The 19,903-nt window shown below is 36.8% G+C and overlaps 3 protein-coding genes across 4 annotated transcripts; 2 read left to right on the top strand and 1 right to left on the bottom strand.

Moving 5' to 3' along the window:
* The first annotated feature begins 457 nt into the window (after positions 1-457).
* On the top strand, positions 458-3,693 carry LOC131773771 (protein N-lysine methyltransferase METTL21A-like). The gene is made up of 2 exons (XM_059089713.2): positions 458-1,163; positions 3,224-3,693. The coding sequence occupies exons 1-2, from the start codon at positions 522-524 to the stop codon at positions 3,296-3,298; spliced, it is 717 nt and encodes a 238-aa protein (XP_058945696.2). The 5' UTR covers positions 458-521; the 3' UTR covers positions 3,299-3,693.
* Positions 3,694-3,835: 142 nt separating this feature from the next.
* On the bottom strand, positions 3,836-10,121 carry LOC131773770 (uncharacterized). 2 transcript variants are annotated; one of them, XM_059089712.2, is made up of 6 exons: positions 10,067-10,121; positions 7,958-8,220; positions 6,632-7,046; positions 6,093-6,281; positions 4,601-4,794; positions 3,836-4,127 (listed from the first exon to the last, which is right to left on the bottom strand). In XM_059089712.2, the coding sequence occupies exons 2-6, from the start codon at positions 8,210-8,212 to the stop codon at positions 3,909-3,911; spliced, it is 1,272 nt and encodes a 423-aa protein (XP_058945695.2). In that variant the 5' UTR covers positions 8,213-8,220; positions 10,067-10,121; the 3' UTR covers positions 3,836-3,908. The 2 variants fall into 2 exon arrangements, with proteins under 2 accessions (XP_058945695.2, XP_058945693.2); XM_059089710.2 differs by lacking the exon at positions 10,067-10,121 and having other exon boundaries at positions 7,958-8,358.
* On the top strand, positions 8,446-19,768 carry LOC131773769 (polypeptide N-acetylgalactosaminyltransferase 1-like). Its single transcript, XM_066160843.1, has 8 exons — positions 8,446-9,459; positions 11,129-11,295; positions 13,159-13,531; positions 14,202-14,319; positions 15,323-15,643; positions 16,643-16,741; positions 17,248-17,385; positions 18,569-19,768. The coding sequence occupies exons 1-8, from the start codon at positions 9,107-9,109 to the stop codon at positions 18,719-18,721; spliced, it is 1,722 nt and encodes a 573-aa protein (XP_066016940.1). The 5' UTR covers positions 8,446-9,106; the 3' UTR covers positions 18,722-19,768.
* The last annotated feature ends 135 nt before the right edge of the window (positions 19,769-19,903 follow it).

Below are 19,903 nucleotides of genomic sequence, written 5' to 3'. Positions count from 1 at the left end.
AAGTGATCTTGTGGCAATCTAAGGTCAGAGTTTGTAAAAAATAACAAGTTCAAAAAATGGAAATGCTACATTTTCACCAGTGCAGGGCAGATTCACTCCTTGCTTATAGTGAGAAGTATTAAAAACTGTCCCGCCTAAATCTTCCGTAGATCGCTCTCCAATCGTTTTGGTCATAATGTAATCATTTTCGTTATGCTATTGCTGTCGTTGGTGTTGTGGTTGGTTTTTTTTTAATCGTTATGTAATAATTGATAAATCAATTACCAGCTAACTTTCAGGTTCTGACTGACTTTCAATTGGCTCCTTCTCACCTGACTAATGAGAGTACTGGTTTTTTTTTGGCAAATACCTCTGCTGCAAATTAAAAGTTGTTTTGACGACTTCTCGTATCGTCGAAACAGACTGAGGGAGACTGGTTAACTTGGAGGCTTGGGTACAAAGTCGCGCCTGGCATATTTTGCATCAGGGATGCAGTACTGGTCTTCCTTGGTCATCCAAAATCTTAGTCATTCCCATTAATCATGTGGCTTCGACAAGAGTACAAACCTGAAAAACAAAGGTTCGAAAATCCATTTGAACTTGAAGTTGACAGGGGTTCTGACGCTGATCGATCTGGAGAAGGGGACAACGAACTCTACAATTGCATGCCTCTCATAAAACTTCGACAGAGCTACACAGCTCTTGGAACAACTGTTTGGGATGGAAGTATTGCACTCGCTAAGATGTTCGATAATCGAGATCTATTTCCTTTACACTATTTACAGGAATGCCGAGTTTTAGAGCTTGGAGCTGGCTGCGGTTTAGTGGGAATTTATTTGTGTTTGTTAGGTGCGAAAATGACCGTTCTAACTGATCAGAAATGTTGTGTAAAAACTCTTAAAGACAACGTGGCAGCAAATGTGACTGGAGTTGGTCGGAGTAGAATCAAGGTTGTGGAATATTGTTGGGGGAAAAGCACAGAATATTTGACAAAAGATGGTCTGTTTCATCTCATTCTCGCTGCAGAATGTCTTTATTCAGCGGACGACTCTGTGCTTCTCGCTCAGTGCATCACAAAATTAGCAAAACCTGGTTCACGTATTTACGTATCAATGGGAAGGAATCGTGGAGGCGAGGAAGCATTTGTGAAAACGATGGCAGATCAAGGTTATGACTGCCACAAGGTATGGAAGTTAGAAACACTGCCCAACTGGTTATACAATCGAACCTCAATTATCCAGAGTCTATAAATATTAATGAGCCAAAATGTATCATTTGATTTATACCACGCAAGAAATAAAAGTATGTTCTCTAATGAATGTACTTCCCTGTTAACATTTGCCAAAAGTATTTACAAAAATGTTTTGCTACCTAAAGTGCTATCTGTCATTGTCATCAAATTGTTTCAGTAATTCAGCTCTGTGTGATGGGAAAACATTGTCAAAGATCTCAAGAGGGACTATTTCTTTGAGACCAGAGAATTAAGTTCAGATTATCAAATAATCTGGATAATCAAGGTTTGATTGTATCGATTTACTCAAACACTTCTCTCATGACTTAGCCTCAAAATCTTATCATTCAACCCTCTCACTCCCAAGATCTCCTTACTGTCTGCCATAGAATTATTATGAATTTAGTTCAGAGAATTTGGTATTGAATCAACTAATAATCTCTCTAGTTAATTTATATTTATCTCTTCTCTGATCACATGCCACCTTAATTTTTTATATTGATGTTGTGAGGAGAAATCCTACCTTGGTCTCTCATGCAATCAGAAATATCATTACCAATTATAACACTGACAGTGTTTTTAGATTCCAAAGTTTTGGAGTTAAGATGAGAGGCTTCAGGTGTTCTCAAAACTTAACCAGGGAATACAGTGCTAGTTTGAATCTTACTTAGCAACCTAATTTTGTACCTCAGTGTAATCAAATTTCTCTCCTCTTTTTCCCAACACTTGATGATCTATTTTAAACCCTTAGCATCCTAACATCAGCTTGCTTATTCTCTAAGTATGTTGTTCTGTATACTGTACATTTCCTAAGAGCTGCTATGGAGAATTTGTGTAATAATCAAGAGCTTTTTTAGTTGGTGATCATTTCCTTTATTCTTGTGATGTGTGGTTCAAGGGTAATATCGCAAGGAGGAATTAGATGGTAACTATTTAACTCCTAAGATCTCATAAGTAATTCTCCTTACTGTCTGCTATATATTTTTTGTCATGTTAGTTTGGAGAATTTGGTATTGGATCCACTAATTATCCCCTAATTAATACTTTTCTTTATTCTCATCACTTGTCTGCTTGATATTGTATTGATATTGTAAGGAGAAATTCTGTATCGGTCACTCATGAGAGTTAAAGGGTTAAAGAAATTGTTTGCATTAAAATCCCTAACCTGGATACAGAAGTCTCTTTTCATGAGATCTAGAGTTTTTTTTCTCAAAGTTTATCATAGTTTTTCAGTCTGTTTGAATATAGTTTTCTTTGTATGTACTTCTTAGTATTTAAAATGGCTTTAAATGGTTTTATACATTGCTTCTATCATTTACTCTGTCTGTTTTCATGGCTTTGCTTCAATGCATCATTTTATCTCCAAGCCTTGTTAACATCTCATTGCTTTGCATCAGTAAACTTTGTTTACATCTTTATCTTCAAGAACATCATCATTGTGGCTACTGTTTCTTAAAGCATGTGAAAGAATTTTGTTTTAACATGGGATTAACCAATCATCCTGTGAGTGATGTCCTGCATTCACACCCAGCTTGTTTTAAACAAGTAAATACTAGTTTAAAACTTGCCAAAAACCATGATACTATAATAAAATACTACTGATGGAAAAAATAAAAAAAAAAAAAAAATTTGTTTCAGGTATTTGGGACATATTCTCCTTTAATCTTCTTGAATAAAAATTAAAATCCTCAAGAAAAATATCAGAATTATGGGAATAAGAAAAATGTCAATAGAATTGGAAAATAATTGTGTGAAGATTGACCATCAAGTAATCGTGAATCTTTGTCAGAATCTCATTGCCATTTGCCTCCCTTTTCAACCACATTTACATGATTGCCATGTAATGTACAAACCATGTCTTTTAAGATGCATCATCCTGGCTTTTCAAATTAAATGTTATTGACTATTCACAATGCACCAAAACTGGAATAATGTTGGAAAGTAGAGCTGGAAAATAATCTAAGTAATGTCAGTGCAAAGTTAGTTAATGCAAGCCTTACTTTTCTTTTGCAGGTCCCTAAAAATGAACTTCACCCAAAATACCAGGATGATGTAATAAAAATTTTGGAGTTCAAACTGAAAGTTTGACTTGCTAACTAATAAAAGTAACTGAAAAAAGTTAAAGTTGTGTTATTGTTAATACAGAATCCCTAAAGGTTACAAGTCCTGAGATGGTCCAAATTCACTGATTTAGTTTCAAAAATTTTTATCAAATTTGCTGAAGAATATTCTGTACATTTAATGAGCTGTGGTTAAATTTTTTGTTTCTATTGGACATGTTGCTAATAATAATTTCTAGCAATAGGGAAGACACAGAATTTTTAAAAGACTCTTCTACATGAATGGAAGTCCTAATTTCCAGGACTGCAACTCAGTCAATGCTGACACTTAAAGAATGAGGTGCAGAATTACAGGAGACATTCAGTAATTAAGCGGCCTTGTTCACTTTAGATTCTGATGACTGATACAGGTAATTTGTCTGTAGTATTCATTTACAGTACTGAAGTTTCTTAAATTTGGATGAAGTGAATTTCCAGGAAAAACAGCTTTAAAGGGTTTTGAGTTTCATTTTGAATCTGTGAGGTTTTCTCAGCTGCAGCTGGTGAAACACAGTAGACAAACAGGTAAAGTATACAGGCCATAGGCTTTATTTTATATTGTCACTAAAATTTATATGTCATCAAAATCAATAAAGCGCCTATTGGTAGGAGGATTTCAAGGAAGTAATCTGCTTCATTAAACTCTTTTCCACCTTGTTTAACAACTGAGGTAGTTCAATGGCACAGCCACGATCTTCCCAGTGGCTGCAATAGTCTAGAATGTATCGAATACAAATTGGTGATTCTGGATCTTCAAAACAAGTTGCAAAATGACAGGGGCTTTGTAGATTACTTGTATCAAAGTTGCATGGCTCTTCCTGTGAAATAAAAAGCAGATATGATAACATGTATTATCTTAACGTATTAAAATGACTATAGTTGTAGGCAACATGAGCCAACTTTGGTTCAGCATGAAAAATAACTGCTTTTAGACTGTTGACATCCTTCATAACTTCTAGAAAAATTTTTCAGTTATAAAATAAAATTTTTCCAGCAGCTTTTAAAATGATGGAATCACACTCAAGTCTATCAAAATTAAGAAAACCATAACAAGTGTTGTTAACTCTTTACCCACTTTTTTGGTAGATTCTTTTTTTCATCTTTTGGCTATGAAATAAATCCTTCACTGATCAAGTGGGAGGTCAAGATGAATGGGTATTTGCCTTGAATGTTTTTTTTTGTTTGTTTGTTTGGTTTTTATTTGATCTTAGTCCATCAATTTCAGGTAAATATTGAACAATCTTTACATCATGCTTGGTCATGGCAATCACACAAGTACAAATTTCATTACCTCGGTAAAGTCAGGACCATTATGGATAGCTTCATATTCATCTGGTGACATTTTTCCTGTTTCAAATGTATATTCACTCATCCTCTTGTCTTGGTCTAAACAAACCAGTGGTCTCACATCCATCATCAAGAACTTCTTTTCATACTTTCTGAGTAAATTTCTTAATGATGCTGGTATACTTGGCAGATGATCCCCTTCATCACCATGCATGGAAAAATAAAATGAGGAGCTTATATATGAAGGATATATATATCTTATTAAACATTTTGGTGTGTAGTATCGCTGAGTATTTATGAGTTGTGCTGTATTTTGACAAGCCCTGTAGGGCAAGTCAAAACACAAACTTCAAGTAAAATTACTCAGCAATACTACACTGAAACATAAATAAGTTAATATTTATTATCCAACTGCTTTTTTTTCTGCTAAGTCTTTCTGCTCATTTCTGATAAGGCAGGAAAAGCAAAGTGGATAGAGAAGTGTAGCACATGCAGCTGACTGGTTAAACAGGTTTTTTACAATACAAAATATTCAACTTTCCAAATAACTGTACAATATCACAAGATATTTGCACTCTATTCATGTGTTATTTGTACTCTACTTTGTGCAGTTGGATAGTAATAAATGGTCCCACATAGATACACATTTTATCTTTTAATAAGTATGAGGAAACAGATACTGCATTTCCTCAAATAAGTGCCCATGCCCTAATAAATGCCCTTCCCCGAATAAGTGCCCACCCCCCAAGGCTGCAATGTGAAACAAGTGCCCCCCCCCCCTCCTCCCTAACTTTCTTAAATAGTAGGAATAGCAGAGAAACTTGTTCCTTTTTCCAATTTCTTTATAAATTTTTAAGATTCAACTACAGAAGAATCAGAACAGCTCCCCCAATCAATTAAGCACCCTCACCCAATCATCAAGTGCCTCTCCTTTCAGCAGAAATTTTAAATGAGGGCCCAGGTGCTTATCCAAGGAAATACAATATGTATCATCCACTAGTTGAATTTAAAGTTCTCCTTACTTTGTATCAGATATTATCAAATGTCAAAATAAACAACCACAGTTATTGCTATCAAACACATTACAAAGACAAAGATAGTGATCATTTGCATACAAAGTCAACTAGCAGAAAAACTTTTAGTTATAATTTGAAAGTCTTACATTAAAACAAATAATTATTAAATAAGGATTTTTTCCAATTGCGTGCACCAATTGGTTACTTTGGAAGTAATTAGAAAGTACAAAATATAAATGTACTGCTCAACTGTATGCATTTCAAGTGACAAAATCGCACATTAAGTTTACTAATGATTTCTAACTATTTTCCATTGTATTCATTTGACAGAAATAAATTGATTGTTTGGTTTCTGTGTGGTATATTCTAGTCTAATAAAACCAATTACTATTCACCAGGTTACAGTTCTTCAATTAACAGCACTTGAAATGTTACCTCTGACAGCACCATGTTGAAAAATTTACATCATTTATTTCTTACCTCTTATTTGGGTTGAAGATTGTAGATTTCCAGAAGCTATGGCAGTTTTTGATGGCCATAGAAACTGTACAAATAGGTTATACTCTGTTGAAAACGTTACATGTTGCCACCACATTTGAGGTATGTATAACATGTCACCCTTAACAAGGTCGACAGTCAAGTATGGAATGCCTCTAGATGAGAGAGTATCTGGGGGAAAAATAAAAAAAAAAAGAAATGAGCACAAGGGAGATTGGGAAAGGGGAAGGGGACAATTCACCTACTCTGTCAAATCGCAACTCTAGTGCTAATGTAGCAAATTTGTTGTGCTTGGCAACTGTCTACATTTAACAAATGCATAAATCAAGTGGAAAATTCTTAAATCAAATGGAACATGTTTAATTTAAGTGCAAATCTATTTTAAATTTCCCTTTGTTAATTATGAACAGACAGAGAGGTATATGTACATCAGTTCTGAAAAAGTAAATAAAAATGTTAGAAGTAATGATTTCAAGACAACACAAAAATTAATTTGGTTTGACTTATAAATTTATGACAACCTGTATCAAAACTGGAAATTGCCAACAATTCATCTCCACCGAAAGGAAGTTTTTCTGAGTGCAAAGGTGAAATTAATATTACTGTAGCACTTCCATTTAAAACAGTTAGCAGCTGTTCATCTGGTTGGAAAAATAAAGATGTTGATGCTTTCTTGTGACGATGGTGAAACCAAAACTTGACTGTCATCTTCTCCATGAACTGATGACACTGAGCACAAAGGGGAGCCCTTATATCATTGAGCATCTCCATTGTTGGTTCATCACAAAGTGTTAGATCTTCCTGTGAATATCTTGAGAAGAATTCTTTGACTGGCATGTTACTTTCACCACCAAATGGGAAATTCTGTAGTCCTTTTATAACTGATACTTGCAAGTCTTCAGTTAAAGATTGGATCAGGTAGGTTTCTGTCCATACCTAAACATAATGAGAAACAGGGAGAAAGTTTAATTACATCTCTTAGGAAAGTTTAAAGATCACCAATACTTTGCTCCTTGAAAAATTTTGTATAGTGAAGCATTTGGTCTAGATGTGGGAAAGAAAAAAGGATCAATTCACACTCGGGCTTTGACATTATTCATTCCAATTTTTAATTCATGATTGGTTACGAACTAGTTATTGTGAAAGCTAGTGGTCCAATTAAGAATACATACAGGAGGTGCTAATTTTGGAATACAGGTAAAATAAAAAGAAAAAAAAGATGTTGTTCCCATGTTCTTGACAGAATAACTAGGAACAACTCTCTCTGCTCCAAATTTAGGATACATTTTGTAAGTGAGTTTGCATGATTAACTTATTACTACCCAAGATCTGATTTTTAACTCCTTCCTCTAGCTGCTACACATTTCCTTGTAATAAGTTAGAAGAATTTGGTATTAGATCAAGATTACAACTTCTACTTGATAGGTTGGAGTATTCTCATTACATGTTTGCAGGATAATATGTAGCTATTATGGGGAGAAGTTGCATGTTAATCAATTCTGTGAGTTAAAGGGTGAGGAAAGATAGTCCAGAGATCTTGAAATTTTTTCTAGTTTGCATGTTTTGTTTGTTTTTTTTCCCTTTCCAACAAATAACCCCTAAAGAAGAAAGCTTCCCTATCCTAATCTCCATGGCGTTAGAGTGAGCTACACACTTCAGCAAAGTTTTTATGACCCTCTTGAAAAATTTCTCATGAAAATTGTGTCAGTCGTCTATGTGTAGTTTTTGAAAGTTACGTTTTTTTGGCAGTTTCTTTGCCACCAAGTTTCGATAATACCATGCTTAGGGTTGAAGTCATTATCATTTTGATTTATTTGCTTAAAATTAATAAATATTTGCTTTCCTACCGTATACGCTGGCCAGTTTCTTGCCACCCTCCTCATAACAAACGGCCTATGTTTCACCAAGAAATTATAGTAAAAATCTTCTGGAGAAATCATAAACAGACTTTCCTCTATAACTGTTTGCGATATGGAGTATTCCTCATGTTTGTTTGCCTCTTCGCCACAGTTTTCAGTCTTGTAATAACGTTCTCCCTCACAAACTTGTAGAACAACAAAGAGTGCGAAAACTATTTGCAAAGGTTGGCCATTCCTAGCCATCACATCGACTGCAGAAAAAAATATGCTTCTTTAAAGTCTCAGCGAGATGACGAGCTATCTTCATTTGAAACTGAAGGCTTTAATTGTTGAACTGTCAAGGTGTCAACATCTGGCCAAAAATTCTTACTCCCCTTCAAGGACACCCTTGAAACAACCTATGGAAAACTTAATTCAGCTTATACAAAGTAAGTACTATTAAAACAAACACTGCTGGTTAAATATCGCTAAGTTCTATTCTTATAATTTTCTTTAGTCGTCATGGTTTTTTTAAGAATTTCTTCGAAAGTAATGGTAAAAATCATTAACCAGAACTTAATGGAGGAAAGAGAAAGTGGGTGATGTCTCTAAGAGAAGCGTGGAAGATTATTTACTCAAAGAATTTTGTGGCATTGGAGAGTTCATTTACCCTTGTATCGTGTGTATGTGATTTAGATTGATTATCGTCCATTGTTTTTTTTCATACACTCTGGAATTTGATGGGAAATCGCTTGGTTCAAATTTAATTGTCCTATCTGGTTTTATTGTTCTCCTTAAAAATTGCGGTACCAAGTGCGGTGAGATAAACACTTTGTGTTTCGTGTATTTGCATCTTACCGGCAAGGAACCTATGATCGTGGGAGAATAAACCTATGTTTGGATATAAAGATTGAAAAAAAGCTTTGGAAATCAAGAGAAGGCTGCTGTACTGGATTAAGCATTACTTTAATAATCTCCAGTGGATTTGACGGCCAGTATGCGAGTAAACATTTGATCCAGCTGATCATCTCTTCGACAAAAGACTGACACTATTCTGCTATTTCCGGAGAAATATATTGTTCTACGGTACATTTTGCATCTTAGGATTGTTCGATCGTTTCAATTTACAACAGGGATCCATTGTTTAACAGTCTGATCATGCGATTCAAGTTGAAAAGAACTTGTAAATGTTTGGGAGCGTTATTGATCTGTACTATTGTTTATCTTTTCGTAAACTGCGGGTTTGGTGGGTGTCCGAAATATAAACTCGACCCCATCCACGTGGCAAATTCGCACCCAGAGCTCGGTGAAATGATCAAGATTGAGGATTTCTGGACACCGGAGAAGGAGAAATACACTCCCCGAGGGCCAGGCTCCTTTGGGGAGCCCGTAGAAACAGAGGCTGGGAGTGAACACTTGAAAGATAGTGCTTACGCGGAGTATGGCTTTAATCAATATATTAGCGATAAAATTTCCTTGGAACGTCCGCTCAAGGATACAAGGCATTTTGCGTAAGTATGCAACACATTCTCTGCCTTGTTTTGTTTTGCCTTCCGTGATCGAACTGTTTGAAAAAATTTGGTCAAAGCCTTTGAAAAATTAATAAGGACTTAATTTTGTTAGAATAAAGAGGAACGATTTTAACAAGACGTTGTGCTACTCTAGTTATGTGATGGATGCCAGTGATCCTGAAACAATATCTAATTTTTTATCGCCAAGAATTCATCGCTAACTTTTTAACTCCCGCGTATGAGTCACCAAAAAATTCCCCTTTTTCAAAATCTGCGAATGTTTGTAAATTAGTAATGGGTTACGGGTTGGAGTAATTTCCCTGATATCTTTGAGTGACCGTGAACCCACAACGTACGTGTAGTAGACATGTCAACATAGGATAAATTATTAAGTGCAACCAAATATGTTCATTACACAAAACCTATCACTACATGCTGCCTTATGATATTATTTCCAAAATCCAAACAATTCGTAGAAGTTAGGCATTGTCTTCAGGGAAGAACTATGTGTAAACTTGGCTTATTGTTTATCTTTTGAAGATAATGTTTTTGTTAAAATGTATCTTTAAATCTACAATGAAATTTCTGAGTCAGTACCTCTACTCACCCAAAAGGTAGAAAATTCACCAGTGAATCCTGTTGTGTTCTAATTTAGTTCAAACCTGAGCTTCCTAGCTCATTAATATTCATATTTTTGTCATCTGGACTCTCCAGCCCAGTCCCCACAAGTCAAGATAGCCCAGCGTTTACAATTCCTCGCAAACCTCTTATCCCTGTCTGAATGCTGTTTTCAACACTTACCTCTGCACTATGAAATTTAAAATTTTTTTTGGAAGTGAGGAAGCAATTTGCTCAGAAGGCACAAAATATCTTACTTGTTTTTTTTGGTGTTCACTTTGTCCATACCACTGTTGTAAACTGCCTTTATCAAATTTGCTTCTTTGAGAATAGTTAATTCAAATTCTTTATTTTGTTGCGATAATTGAAGGGGTCACATACCCACAATGCAGTACTGCTTTCAACTTTGCACTCAGATAATTACTGATTACCTCCTAATGTGCAGCAGTTATAAAACATATGGGTGCCCTCCTCCTGTAAGAGTTTCAGATACTTGAAGCTAAGATTGATGGTTTTTTTTAAGAATAGATGTAGATCACATTGCTATTGTAACTTTTTTTTGAGAAAACAATCACATCTAATGATTTGTTTTATACCGTTTTTAAAGCAACTAAGGAAAAAGCAAAGTGACAGGAAAATGTTTTGTAGATCTATCAGTTAGTGAGTTTTGGAAAAACGAATTGCAAAATTGCCCTAAGCCTTTTTTCAAAATAATTATTTAGTTGTGTTGAAAACACTGAATTTTTGCCATTTTTAACCCTCACATCAGTATGCATATTCTCCATACTGTTTACTATACATTTCTTGAAATACTGACAAGGAGAATTCATTTAACAATCAAGAGCTTCTTTAATAAGTTGGGGATCATTTCCTTTATTTTCATGACCTTAAAGTTTGATTCAGGGGTGATATTGTAAAGAGAAATTAGATGCTAGTCTCTTTTAGAGGTCCATCGTGGACCTGTGTTTTATCTGATTTACATCTCCATCACAAAACTGAGGTTATCAACAAAAAATAAGAGTTGAAATTTTTTTCTGATCATCTTTTTCAGATGCAAAGAACGTAAATATCCACATAATCTCCCCAAAGCTAGTGTAATCATAGTTTTCCACAATGAAGGTTGGTCCACATTACTGCGAACAGTTCACAGTGTCATAAACAGGTCTCCTCCACACATGCTCCAGGAAATAGTAATGGTTGATGATTTTAGTGATAAAGGTGAGTAAACTTGATGTAAAACTTGCTCTAAATGTGTTTTCTTGGCTCTTCTAAGACTGGGTAAACCTACTTTTTTATCCATCACATAAATTGCTATCCTGCAGGGAATGGTAAATTAAAACAAATGTCAGGATTGTGTTTTTGAGCGGAACGGATGTAATTGTAGTAGAATGAAAAGGTAAAAGATAAAATCAGCAATTGAGCTAAGTTGCTCGTTTGAAAACTTATCCCAGTAACCATAGCATTAACCCTTAAACTCTAAAGATCTGATTTTTAATTCTCCAATTTAGCTGCTATACATTTCTTTATAAAATTAGTTATAAGAATTTGGTGTTAGATCAAGATAACTTCTACCTGGTAAGTTTGAGTATTCTTATTACCTGTTTGCTGGATAAATTGTATGGATATTGTAAGGAGAAGTTACATGTTAATCATTTCTGGTAATTAAAGGGTCAAGCATATTAGAGTATTGCTGTACTGAACTTACCCTGGATGGGATGTTGTTCTTTACACTGCAGCAGTTCATCAGGTTTTCCAGACATTTTGCTAGCATTCATACATTTGGGTGAAGAGAGTTTTGGAGAGGGTAAAATGTCTTGCCTAAGAACGTAACACAATGTGCCAGCTGGGTAGTAAACTCAGACCTGTCCATCTGAAGTTCAGGGTCTCTAACCCAAACCTCTCTCTTTTTTTTCCACCTCACTTAAACTTCCAGTTTTTTCACTCCACTGCTGCTGTCCTGCCATTGATTATACTATAATGCTCCATTTTTTCTAACTGAACCCCTGGAACAGGCTAACAATGGTGATGCTAAGAAAACAGTCAGCTTTAAAATCAAGTGTCCTTTCTCTTAAAAATTTTCCAAGTTACTTAATGTGTTAACCATCTCGTCTGGTGCCAGATCTCCCCTTCAGCATGACATAAAAAAAAAACAGGTTTGGTGTTCCAGTTCTTAAGACTTGTGAAAAAAATTTGGTGTTACATGTTGCTGTTTTGGATAGGACAAAAACCAAATGTACAAAGTCTCTAAATCCACATGCTCAGGTACTGTCTTGCTTATTAAATCTATCTCTCCTCTGCATTCTCATTGCTGTCATCTGATGGTAAAGTCTGTACTCAAGCTTATTGGCCCACCCAGCTGGAGCTTATCACAGTTTCCATGTGGCATGAAGTGACTGGGAGTATTACCACCCATCATGTGGCATGAAGTGGCTGGGAGTATTACCACCACCCCCCCCCCTTTGATAGGATGTTAGTCCCCCACATTGTTATTTCCCAGCATTTTCTCAGGCTCCCTAGGCAATTTGCTGGTAATCATTTACACTCCCAAGTGGAGAGAGGCATTGTAAGAGTCAAGTGTCTTGTCAAAGAACACAACACATTGACCCAGCCAGTTCTTGACCTCAGACCTCTCGACCTGGTGTCAAGTACACTGGCTATTATATTACTGTATCTCCCTGTGTCAGCTGTTGTGGTGTTCTTAACCCCTTAAGTCTAATGAGTGACTAAGACGGAATTTCTCCTTACAATATCAATACAATATCAAGCAGACAAGTGGTGAGAATTGGGAGAAATATCAATCAGGAAATAATTATTGATCCTGTACTAAACTCTCTGAATTAACACCATAAGAATTGTGCTGCAGACAGTAAGGGAATTACTGATAAGGGTTATAGTCTCAAATTTAAGCCTTGGTTGTCCCCCACCAATGAAAGAAAAACACAAATCAAATTGGATTAAATTTGTTTACCTGGTAACTTGAAATCATTTCACACCAAAACATTTATTGACACTCACAAGCTCATTACAAGGATTATTTTCCTATGCTTTTGGAGCTAACAATAGTCATGATTTCATTTACAGCACATCTAAAGAAGAAACTAGAAGACTACACAAGAAAACTAGGAAAGATAAAAATTGTCAGAACTAATGAAAGGGTTGGACTGATAAAGGCTCGATCTATTGGTGCAAGTAGTGCCATTGGTGAAGTTGTTCTCTTCCTTGATGCACACTGTGAGGCTAATGTGGGCTGGCTCCCTCCTCTGCTTGAAAGGATAGCCCTAGATCAAAGAACGGCAGTGTGCCCTACTATAGACTTCATAGATCATAACACTTTTCAATACAAGCCTATGGACCCTTACATTCGGGGAACGTTCAACTGGAGATTTGATTATAAAGAGAGGCCGGTGCGTCCAGAACAGATGAAGAAGAGGAAAGATCCTACACAAGAAGTTAGGTAGGTCAGGGCTTGTTCACTTCCTTGCACCCATGTAAACTGAAAACTATTTAAAACGATTGTGGAGGGAAACTCTGTGATACATCCCTTCCAAGGGACCATTTCTCAAAGGTCCCAGTATCTCTACAAGCCTGAAGTAATATTTTGGATCAAATTTTAAGGAAAATAGTGCAGATTTAAGCTCAGGAACCAGTATAAGTATAGCAAAGTAAAAGACTGTTCACTCCGACAAAGGGCTTATGCTTGAAGCATTACCTTTGAAACTCTTAACCCTTTAACTCCCAGATCAAATTTGTACTTCTCCATACTGTCAACCATACAGTTCTTACAACATTAGTTCAGAGAATTTAGTATTGGATCAATTAATTATCCCCAAATTTATATTTTTCTTTATTCTCATCCCTTATCTGGTTGATATTGTATTGATATTGTTAGGAGAAATTCTGTCTTGGTCACTCATGGGAGTTCAGGGGTTAATAGTGGCCAATTTACTATATCAACTCAGTCAATAATATCAAATTACTATTGAGTAATGGACCCTAAATGAATGTAGCAATATTCCCTGTTGTTGCACGATGTGGAAACTGGTGATGTAGGGCAAGATGACTGCATGCCCCACCCTTGCACCCCTTCTGCTGCTAGAGTTCAAAATACAAATATTCCTTTCCAGGTCTCCTGTTATGGCTGGTGGGCTGTTTGCAATCAACAGAGAGTTTTTCAGTGAGCTGGGACAATATGATCCAGGAATGTTCATCTGGGGAGGAGAGCAGTATGAACTTTCATTCAAGGTATGATGTTCAAATGGGATGCCTTTGGCAGACCACTTTAAAAATTTGCTTGAGTTTTATTGTCGTCAGATATGGAAATTTACCTCATTTACAAGCCCTGTTGGGTGAAGGTACTACTGGGGGTGGGTGCTGTGTTGTTTGGTTTTGTTTTTTTTTTGTTCGTGTCCTTATTTTTGATGTCATTCCTATACTTTGAAGAGTCAGCATCAAATTTATTTTCACTTAAAACCAGAGTTACTGAAGGTGAAGACCAATGTATCCCACAGTAATGCCTCCAAACGTCTCATTAATTATAACATCTTCATGCTATGAAATATGTACTTACAGTAAATGTGATCAACAGATAGATTATTTGCATCTTATTGGTTATAAAGTACAAGTGACTTCTGCCAATAACATCCATGCACTATTCAGCAAACAGATAATGAGAATACTCAAACTTTAAAAGTAAAAAGTTATCATCTTGATCTAACACCAAATTCTCATAACTAATTTACTAGGAAATGTGTAGATCCCAGTTTGGAGAATTAACAATTAGATCTTGGAAGTTTAAGGGTTAAAGTAATGGCATGAGTTGTGTATACTAATCACACTGAGCAGAGGAAGGCAAAGCCAATGAAAATCCTACAGGACTTTTGACACCCGTCTGGAAATGGCTTTGAGGAAGTAGTTATTATTAGAACATGAACTTGTACTTCGTATGGAGAGACGAAAATTGGAAGTAGTATGACAGTTCTTCAACCTTTTTAACCGTCGAGAGTGCCTACATTTAGCATCAACTTTCTTCTCACAGCATCATCAGTGAATAAAACACCAAGGTCGTGAGAATAACGGAGTGATCGCCAACTAAAGAAGCTCTCGATTTCCCGACAAATTCTCCTTTTCAGTATCGTAGAAAAAGTGTGGAAGACAGTATGGGAATATGCATGTTGATATTAGGGATTTAGGGGATAAACGGCCATGTTATTAAGGTTCACGATGGATCTTTGTTTTATTTCTTAAGCTCTGGCAGTGTGGTGGCCAACTTGAAAACATTCCTTGTTCCCGAGTGGGACATGTCTACAGACATCATGTCCCCTATTCATACCCCAAGGCGGATGCCACCCTTATAAACTTTAAGCGCGTTGCAGAAGTCTGGATGGACGAGTACAAGGAATGGCTTTATGACAAGAAGCCCGAACTTAAAAATGTCGATCCTGGAGATATCAGTGATCGACTTGCCCTGCGGAAAAGGCTCAAATGTAAAAGTTTCAAGTGGTATATGGAGAATGTGGCAAATGATACTGTCAGGTCGATTTATGAACCTCTCAAGGCTAACGGACCGGTATGTTATTTGTAATGTATACTACTATGTTTTGAAGAAGCATTTTTTTGTTTTTTTTTTCGCTACGTTTTTTTGACCCAAGCTCGAGACAACGAAAAAAAAACACAGTTCTTCATTACATCACCGGGGTTAACAAACAATTATGAACGTTGTACTGACTTAGCTCACTCTGTGCTCAGTAGTAGAGGGTTAGAACGTGGAATCCGAAGTTCTGAGGTTCCACTTCTTCATGGCGACTGTTCCTTCTTCGTTATCACGTTTTATTACTTACCTGTTCTATTAAAGCGATTGAGTATCGTCGAGCTATAACCCAAAACATCGTAACGACCAATCAGAAGAAAGGAAAATACCATTAAGAGCCAATGAGAACTCAAAGTGAAACCTACCAAACTGCCTAAAGCGCGGGAAAACGCGGGTGACATAGTCGGGATTTGCGTCTGATTGGTTGAGTGAGTGGCGCGAGTAGTTTGGGCCGATCACAGAGCGAAGTAAAGAAAAACTAATGCAATCTCGGATTAATTTCGACATTAAATTGAAAATTGCTTTTACATTCCATGCAAATTAGACTTCGAATGAAGTAATGTAGCCAAAGTTATTCATTGTTGGTCTTGAGGAATAAAAGTACGGAGAAGTCACGTTGCTCATTTACCAGAAATCCCGGCAGCATTGACGTACAGTACATTATTTTAGTTGCGAGTTCCACTGAGGAAAAAAAAAGCTTTGTTATGTTTCAATGCAGTGATTTATGAATTAAAATTTGATAAAAGGGAATACTGAGGAGAAACTTATAGCGATCCACGAATGGAAAGTTTTTTCAAAGTTACATTTCCTTGTGTCGTGAATCTTGTTTACTTTTAACTCCTCACTTATTACCTTACCACTCAAGGACCATCCCAGTCAAGTGGTTTGTGGCACTGTTAATTCTAAGTGTTAAAAGTGGGATTTATTGATTTATCAATTAGTCAATGTATTTGTTAAAGGTTATTTACCTCTCTGCAGATTCGAAACCCAAGCACCAATCTTTGCCTGGACTCTATGGGACGGAAAGCTGGAGGGGAGCTAGGACTAGTATCTTGCCACGGCATGATGGGAAACCAGGTGAATGTCTATTAGTGGAGAAGAGGGGGGGGGGGGGGGAAAAATCGGGAGTCGTAAGGAGATATCAATTTGAAACTGGGAGTTTAAACTCCTACCATACGACATTTTTGAAGAAGAGCTTTCACAAATGTACAGTACTGCCACACAATGCTGAAATACGTGCCTTCATTCGTCGAATTATCTTACGCCACTTCGCTTTGAGTTTGTTTTAAGACATAATTTCATAGCGATACATTTATTGACAAATATAGCGTAACCTCTGCTTTGCAGCACCTCCATTCAGGGAACACAAACTTTGGTTCAGGAAAAATGTTCATATAGTCTTTGTATCTAATTTAAGAGATCCTCGCAGCTAAGAACGCTACTGAAACGAGTAGTTGAAAATAGGACCTGAAAAAATTTAGGCCCGTACGGGATTTGAACCCATGACCTCTGCGATACCGGTGCAGAGGTCATGGGTTTGATACTTTGATACTTACTGTCAATGATGTCTTTGTTTTGACCAGGCTTTCCAATATACATTTCTGGATGAATTCCGACAAGATGAAGCGTGTTTAGATGTAAGCCAAGGTCACAGTGGAGCCAAGATAACACTTTATGGCTGCCACGAACTGAAGGGAAACCAGGAGTTTAAATACACCAAGGTAACGAGGAATGAAATTAATGATAATCACAGTCTCTATCGTCTACGGTGTAAGGAGGTTAAGTCCCGTCACTCATATGTATGCACTGGACGCCTCCATAAAAATAAATGAAGCCAGTTATTTCATACGCTATGACACAGTCTCGTTCCTTGGAATTATCTTGCGCTAAGCATCTATTTGCTGTAATTCGCTCGCTCGCTCGCTAGGTTTTTGTTTTGCTATTGCGTTTCCATTGATTTACTGGGATTACCCTGCAGTCAGCTTTTGAGTTTATTTTAATTTACGGTAAAGACTTCTATTAGATCTCTCGGTTAGTTCGTGCGCTGTGATTGGTCGATTTAGCGGGCCGTATTTCACTGTACGGCCCGCTTTATTCAAAAGTTTGTTTAAATTGAAATCTTGGTCCTCTATTTGAACCCAGAGATGTAATAAATATCTTACTAACCCCTCGTATTCTTGGTCCGTACTGTAAGTTACGGTACCCCGTTTTTTTTTTCGCTCAGTCCGTATGTTACAGTACGGAGCGAAAACCTGTTTAATGAGGAGAGGTATATCTCTCCTTGGTAACGTCTTAAAGTTCACGATTTTGCAGTGTGTAGCCTGCAAAGCAGGTGTCGTAGTAGGGAAAGTGAACCTTAAGAAGCTCGCGATCCTTTTTTCAACGTGTTTGATTTGGAGGTAGAGGCAGCGGTAGGAGGGAAGGGGGGAAGGCCCACCCCACTCCGCTCCTTATTGTTGACCGTCGCTCACCCCCATGATACAAATTTATTACTCTCCCCAGTCTACCGCTGCTGTTTTAATCAAAGATGGCGATCATAATTGTCGCTAAGAAAATACTGAGCACTCGCTCGCCAAAATTACGTCTGGTCTGCAGGTTATGCAGCGTGCGGCTCAATGGTGTGGCAGTCGCGTATGGCTGGACATGCATGTGTACTGTCTCTAACAGCACCACATCTTTACCTCAGTATAAGGCATGTGAGCATCGTTTATTTCTGATTAGAAACTCAAATAATTTGCCTTCGGGGGTTCCGTTCTCCAGGTCACGCCAATCTTGGTGATTTCACGTTGTTGTTCTGCAGAGGACGACTAAGAAACTTACAAAGGTTCAGTATGCACGTGCTGAGCTATTGTTCTGCCCATTAGATCTTTCTGTAATATTTTGCTGTTTCTTTGTCTTTCACAGGAAAATAAATTACTCCATGTGATTACCAACAACTGCGTGACAGCGACCAGCAAAGGTTATCCAGTTATGGAACGTTGTGATAACATTCCAGAGCAGATATGGGAAATTCAACTGAACGATCTCTCTAAACTTACTACTAAAAGACCTCCTTAGGTGATCAAGTGAATGGTTTGATATTAGAATATTAGAGTTTGGTAATATTTTTAAGGTGGAGGAAATAGTAATAATTATACTTTAGAGTGATTTCCGCGTCCTAACGTCAATTTTGCGCAATTGAATGGGTAGAAATGAAATAGGAAATTAAAATTTTTTTTTCATAAATAAAACACGATTAGAGAAAAATTCTTATGTCCTCGTCTACTAAATTGTTTGATAAAAAATTTTAGAATGCACGATTGGGTTGGTAAGGTATATTAACAGCTTATTATATTTGTTATTATCACATGACCCGTAGGCGCTGCACGCCTAGTGAAAGCCGACGTGTGTAGGGCCGGACCGGTTGACGTGAGCCGGTCCCGAAAAAGCCGTCCGGCCCTGCAATCACACGGCTTTGGTGCAAAAACTTTAAAAAAAGAGAAAGAGAGAAAAAAGTTGCGTTTTTTGATGAATTGTTAGTTTCTTACTCTGATTCGAAAAAACTTAGGAAAAGATTTCAGTGTAGAAATAGACGGAGATTATGAGTTGCGATGCATCAAAAAAAAATAAAACAAAACAAAACAAAAAAAAAAAAAACAGAAAAAACCCCATAAAAACCAACAAGTGAGCGCAGCGAAGAAGTGAGTTTTTGATACATCGCAACGAGTGAATAAAAGTCGTTCAAGTACTTTCCATGATATGATGCTTTTATTTCATAAATACTGAGATTTTTTTCTTAGTTACCAACACATTTCAAATTTTGGAATTGTACGAATGTGGGAATGCGTCGTTCGTTCAATCAGAGACACGAACGATAGTATCTCGCAGTGTAAATCTCTGTATATATGAAATAGTCTTTTCTGTAGCCGTCTCGATTGCTCCTGTCTATCGCGTCCTATTCAGGTTGGAATAAATTTTTGAAATTTTCAACCCTTAGTGCGCTCGGTCCGTATGTCATGACCTTGAGCTGTATACCTTTTCGATCAAAATAGATTTTAATTTCTCCAATTGCCGCCCATGACTTCTCATCGTTGATTAATGAATAAAGAATCGGATTTGTATTAACTTTTGGCAAATACTTACTTTAAATACGTCTAGTCCCTTGCTGGAAATCAGTGGTTAAGGTTCAACTTAGTTCAGAGTTTAGCCCTTGGACATTTTTATTATTAATTTGTACCAGTGGGAGACCTATCGGCGTAG

Source organism: Pocillopora verrucosa, chromosome 13 (assembly GCF_036669915.1).
Source record: "Pocillopora verrucosa isolate sample1 chromosome 13, ASM3666991v2, whole genome shotgun sequence".
Classification (NCBI taxonomy): domain Eukaryota; kingdom Metazoa; phylum Cnidaria; class Anthozoa; order Scleractinia; family Pocilloporidae; genus Pocillopora; species Pocillopora verrucosa.
The sequence above is the reverse complement of the archived record's forward strand: the minus strand, read 5'-3'. Positions and strand labels throughout refer to the sequence as shown.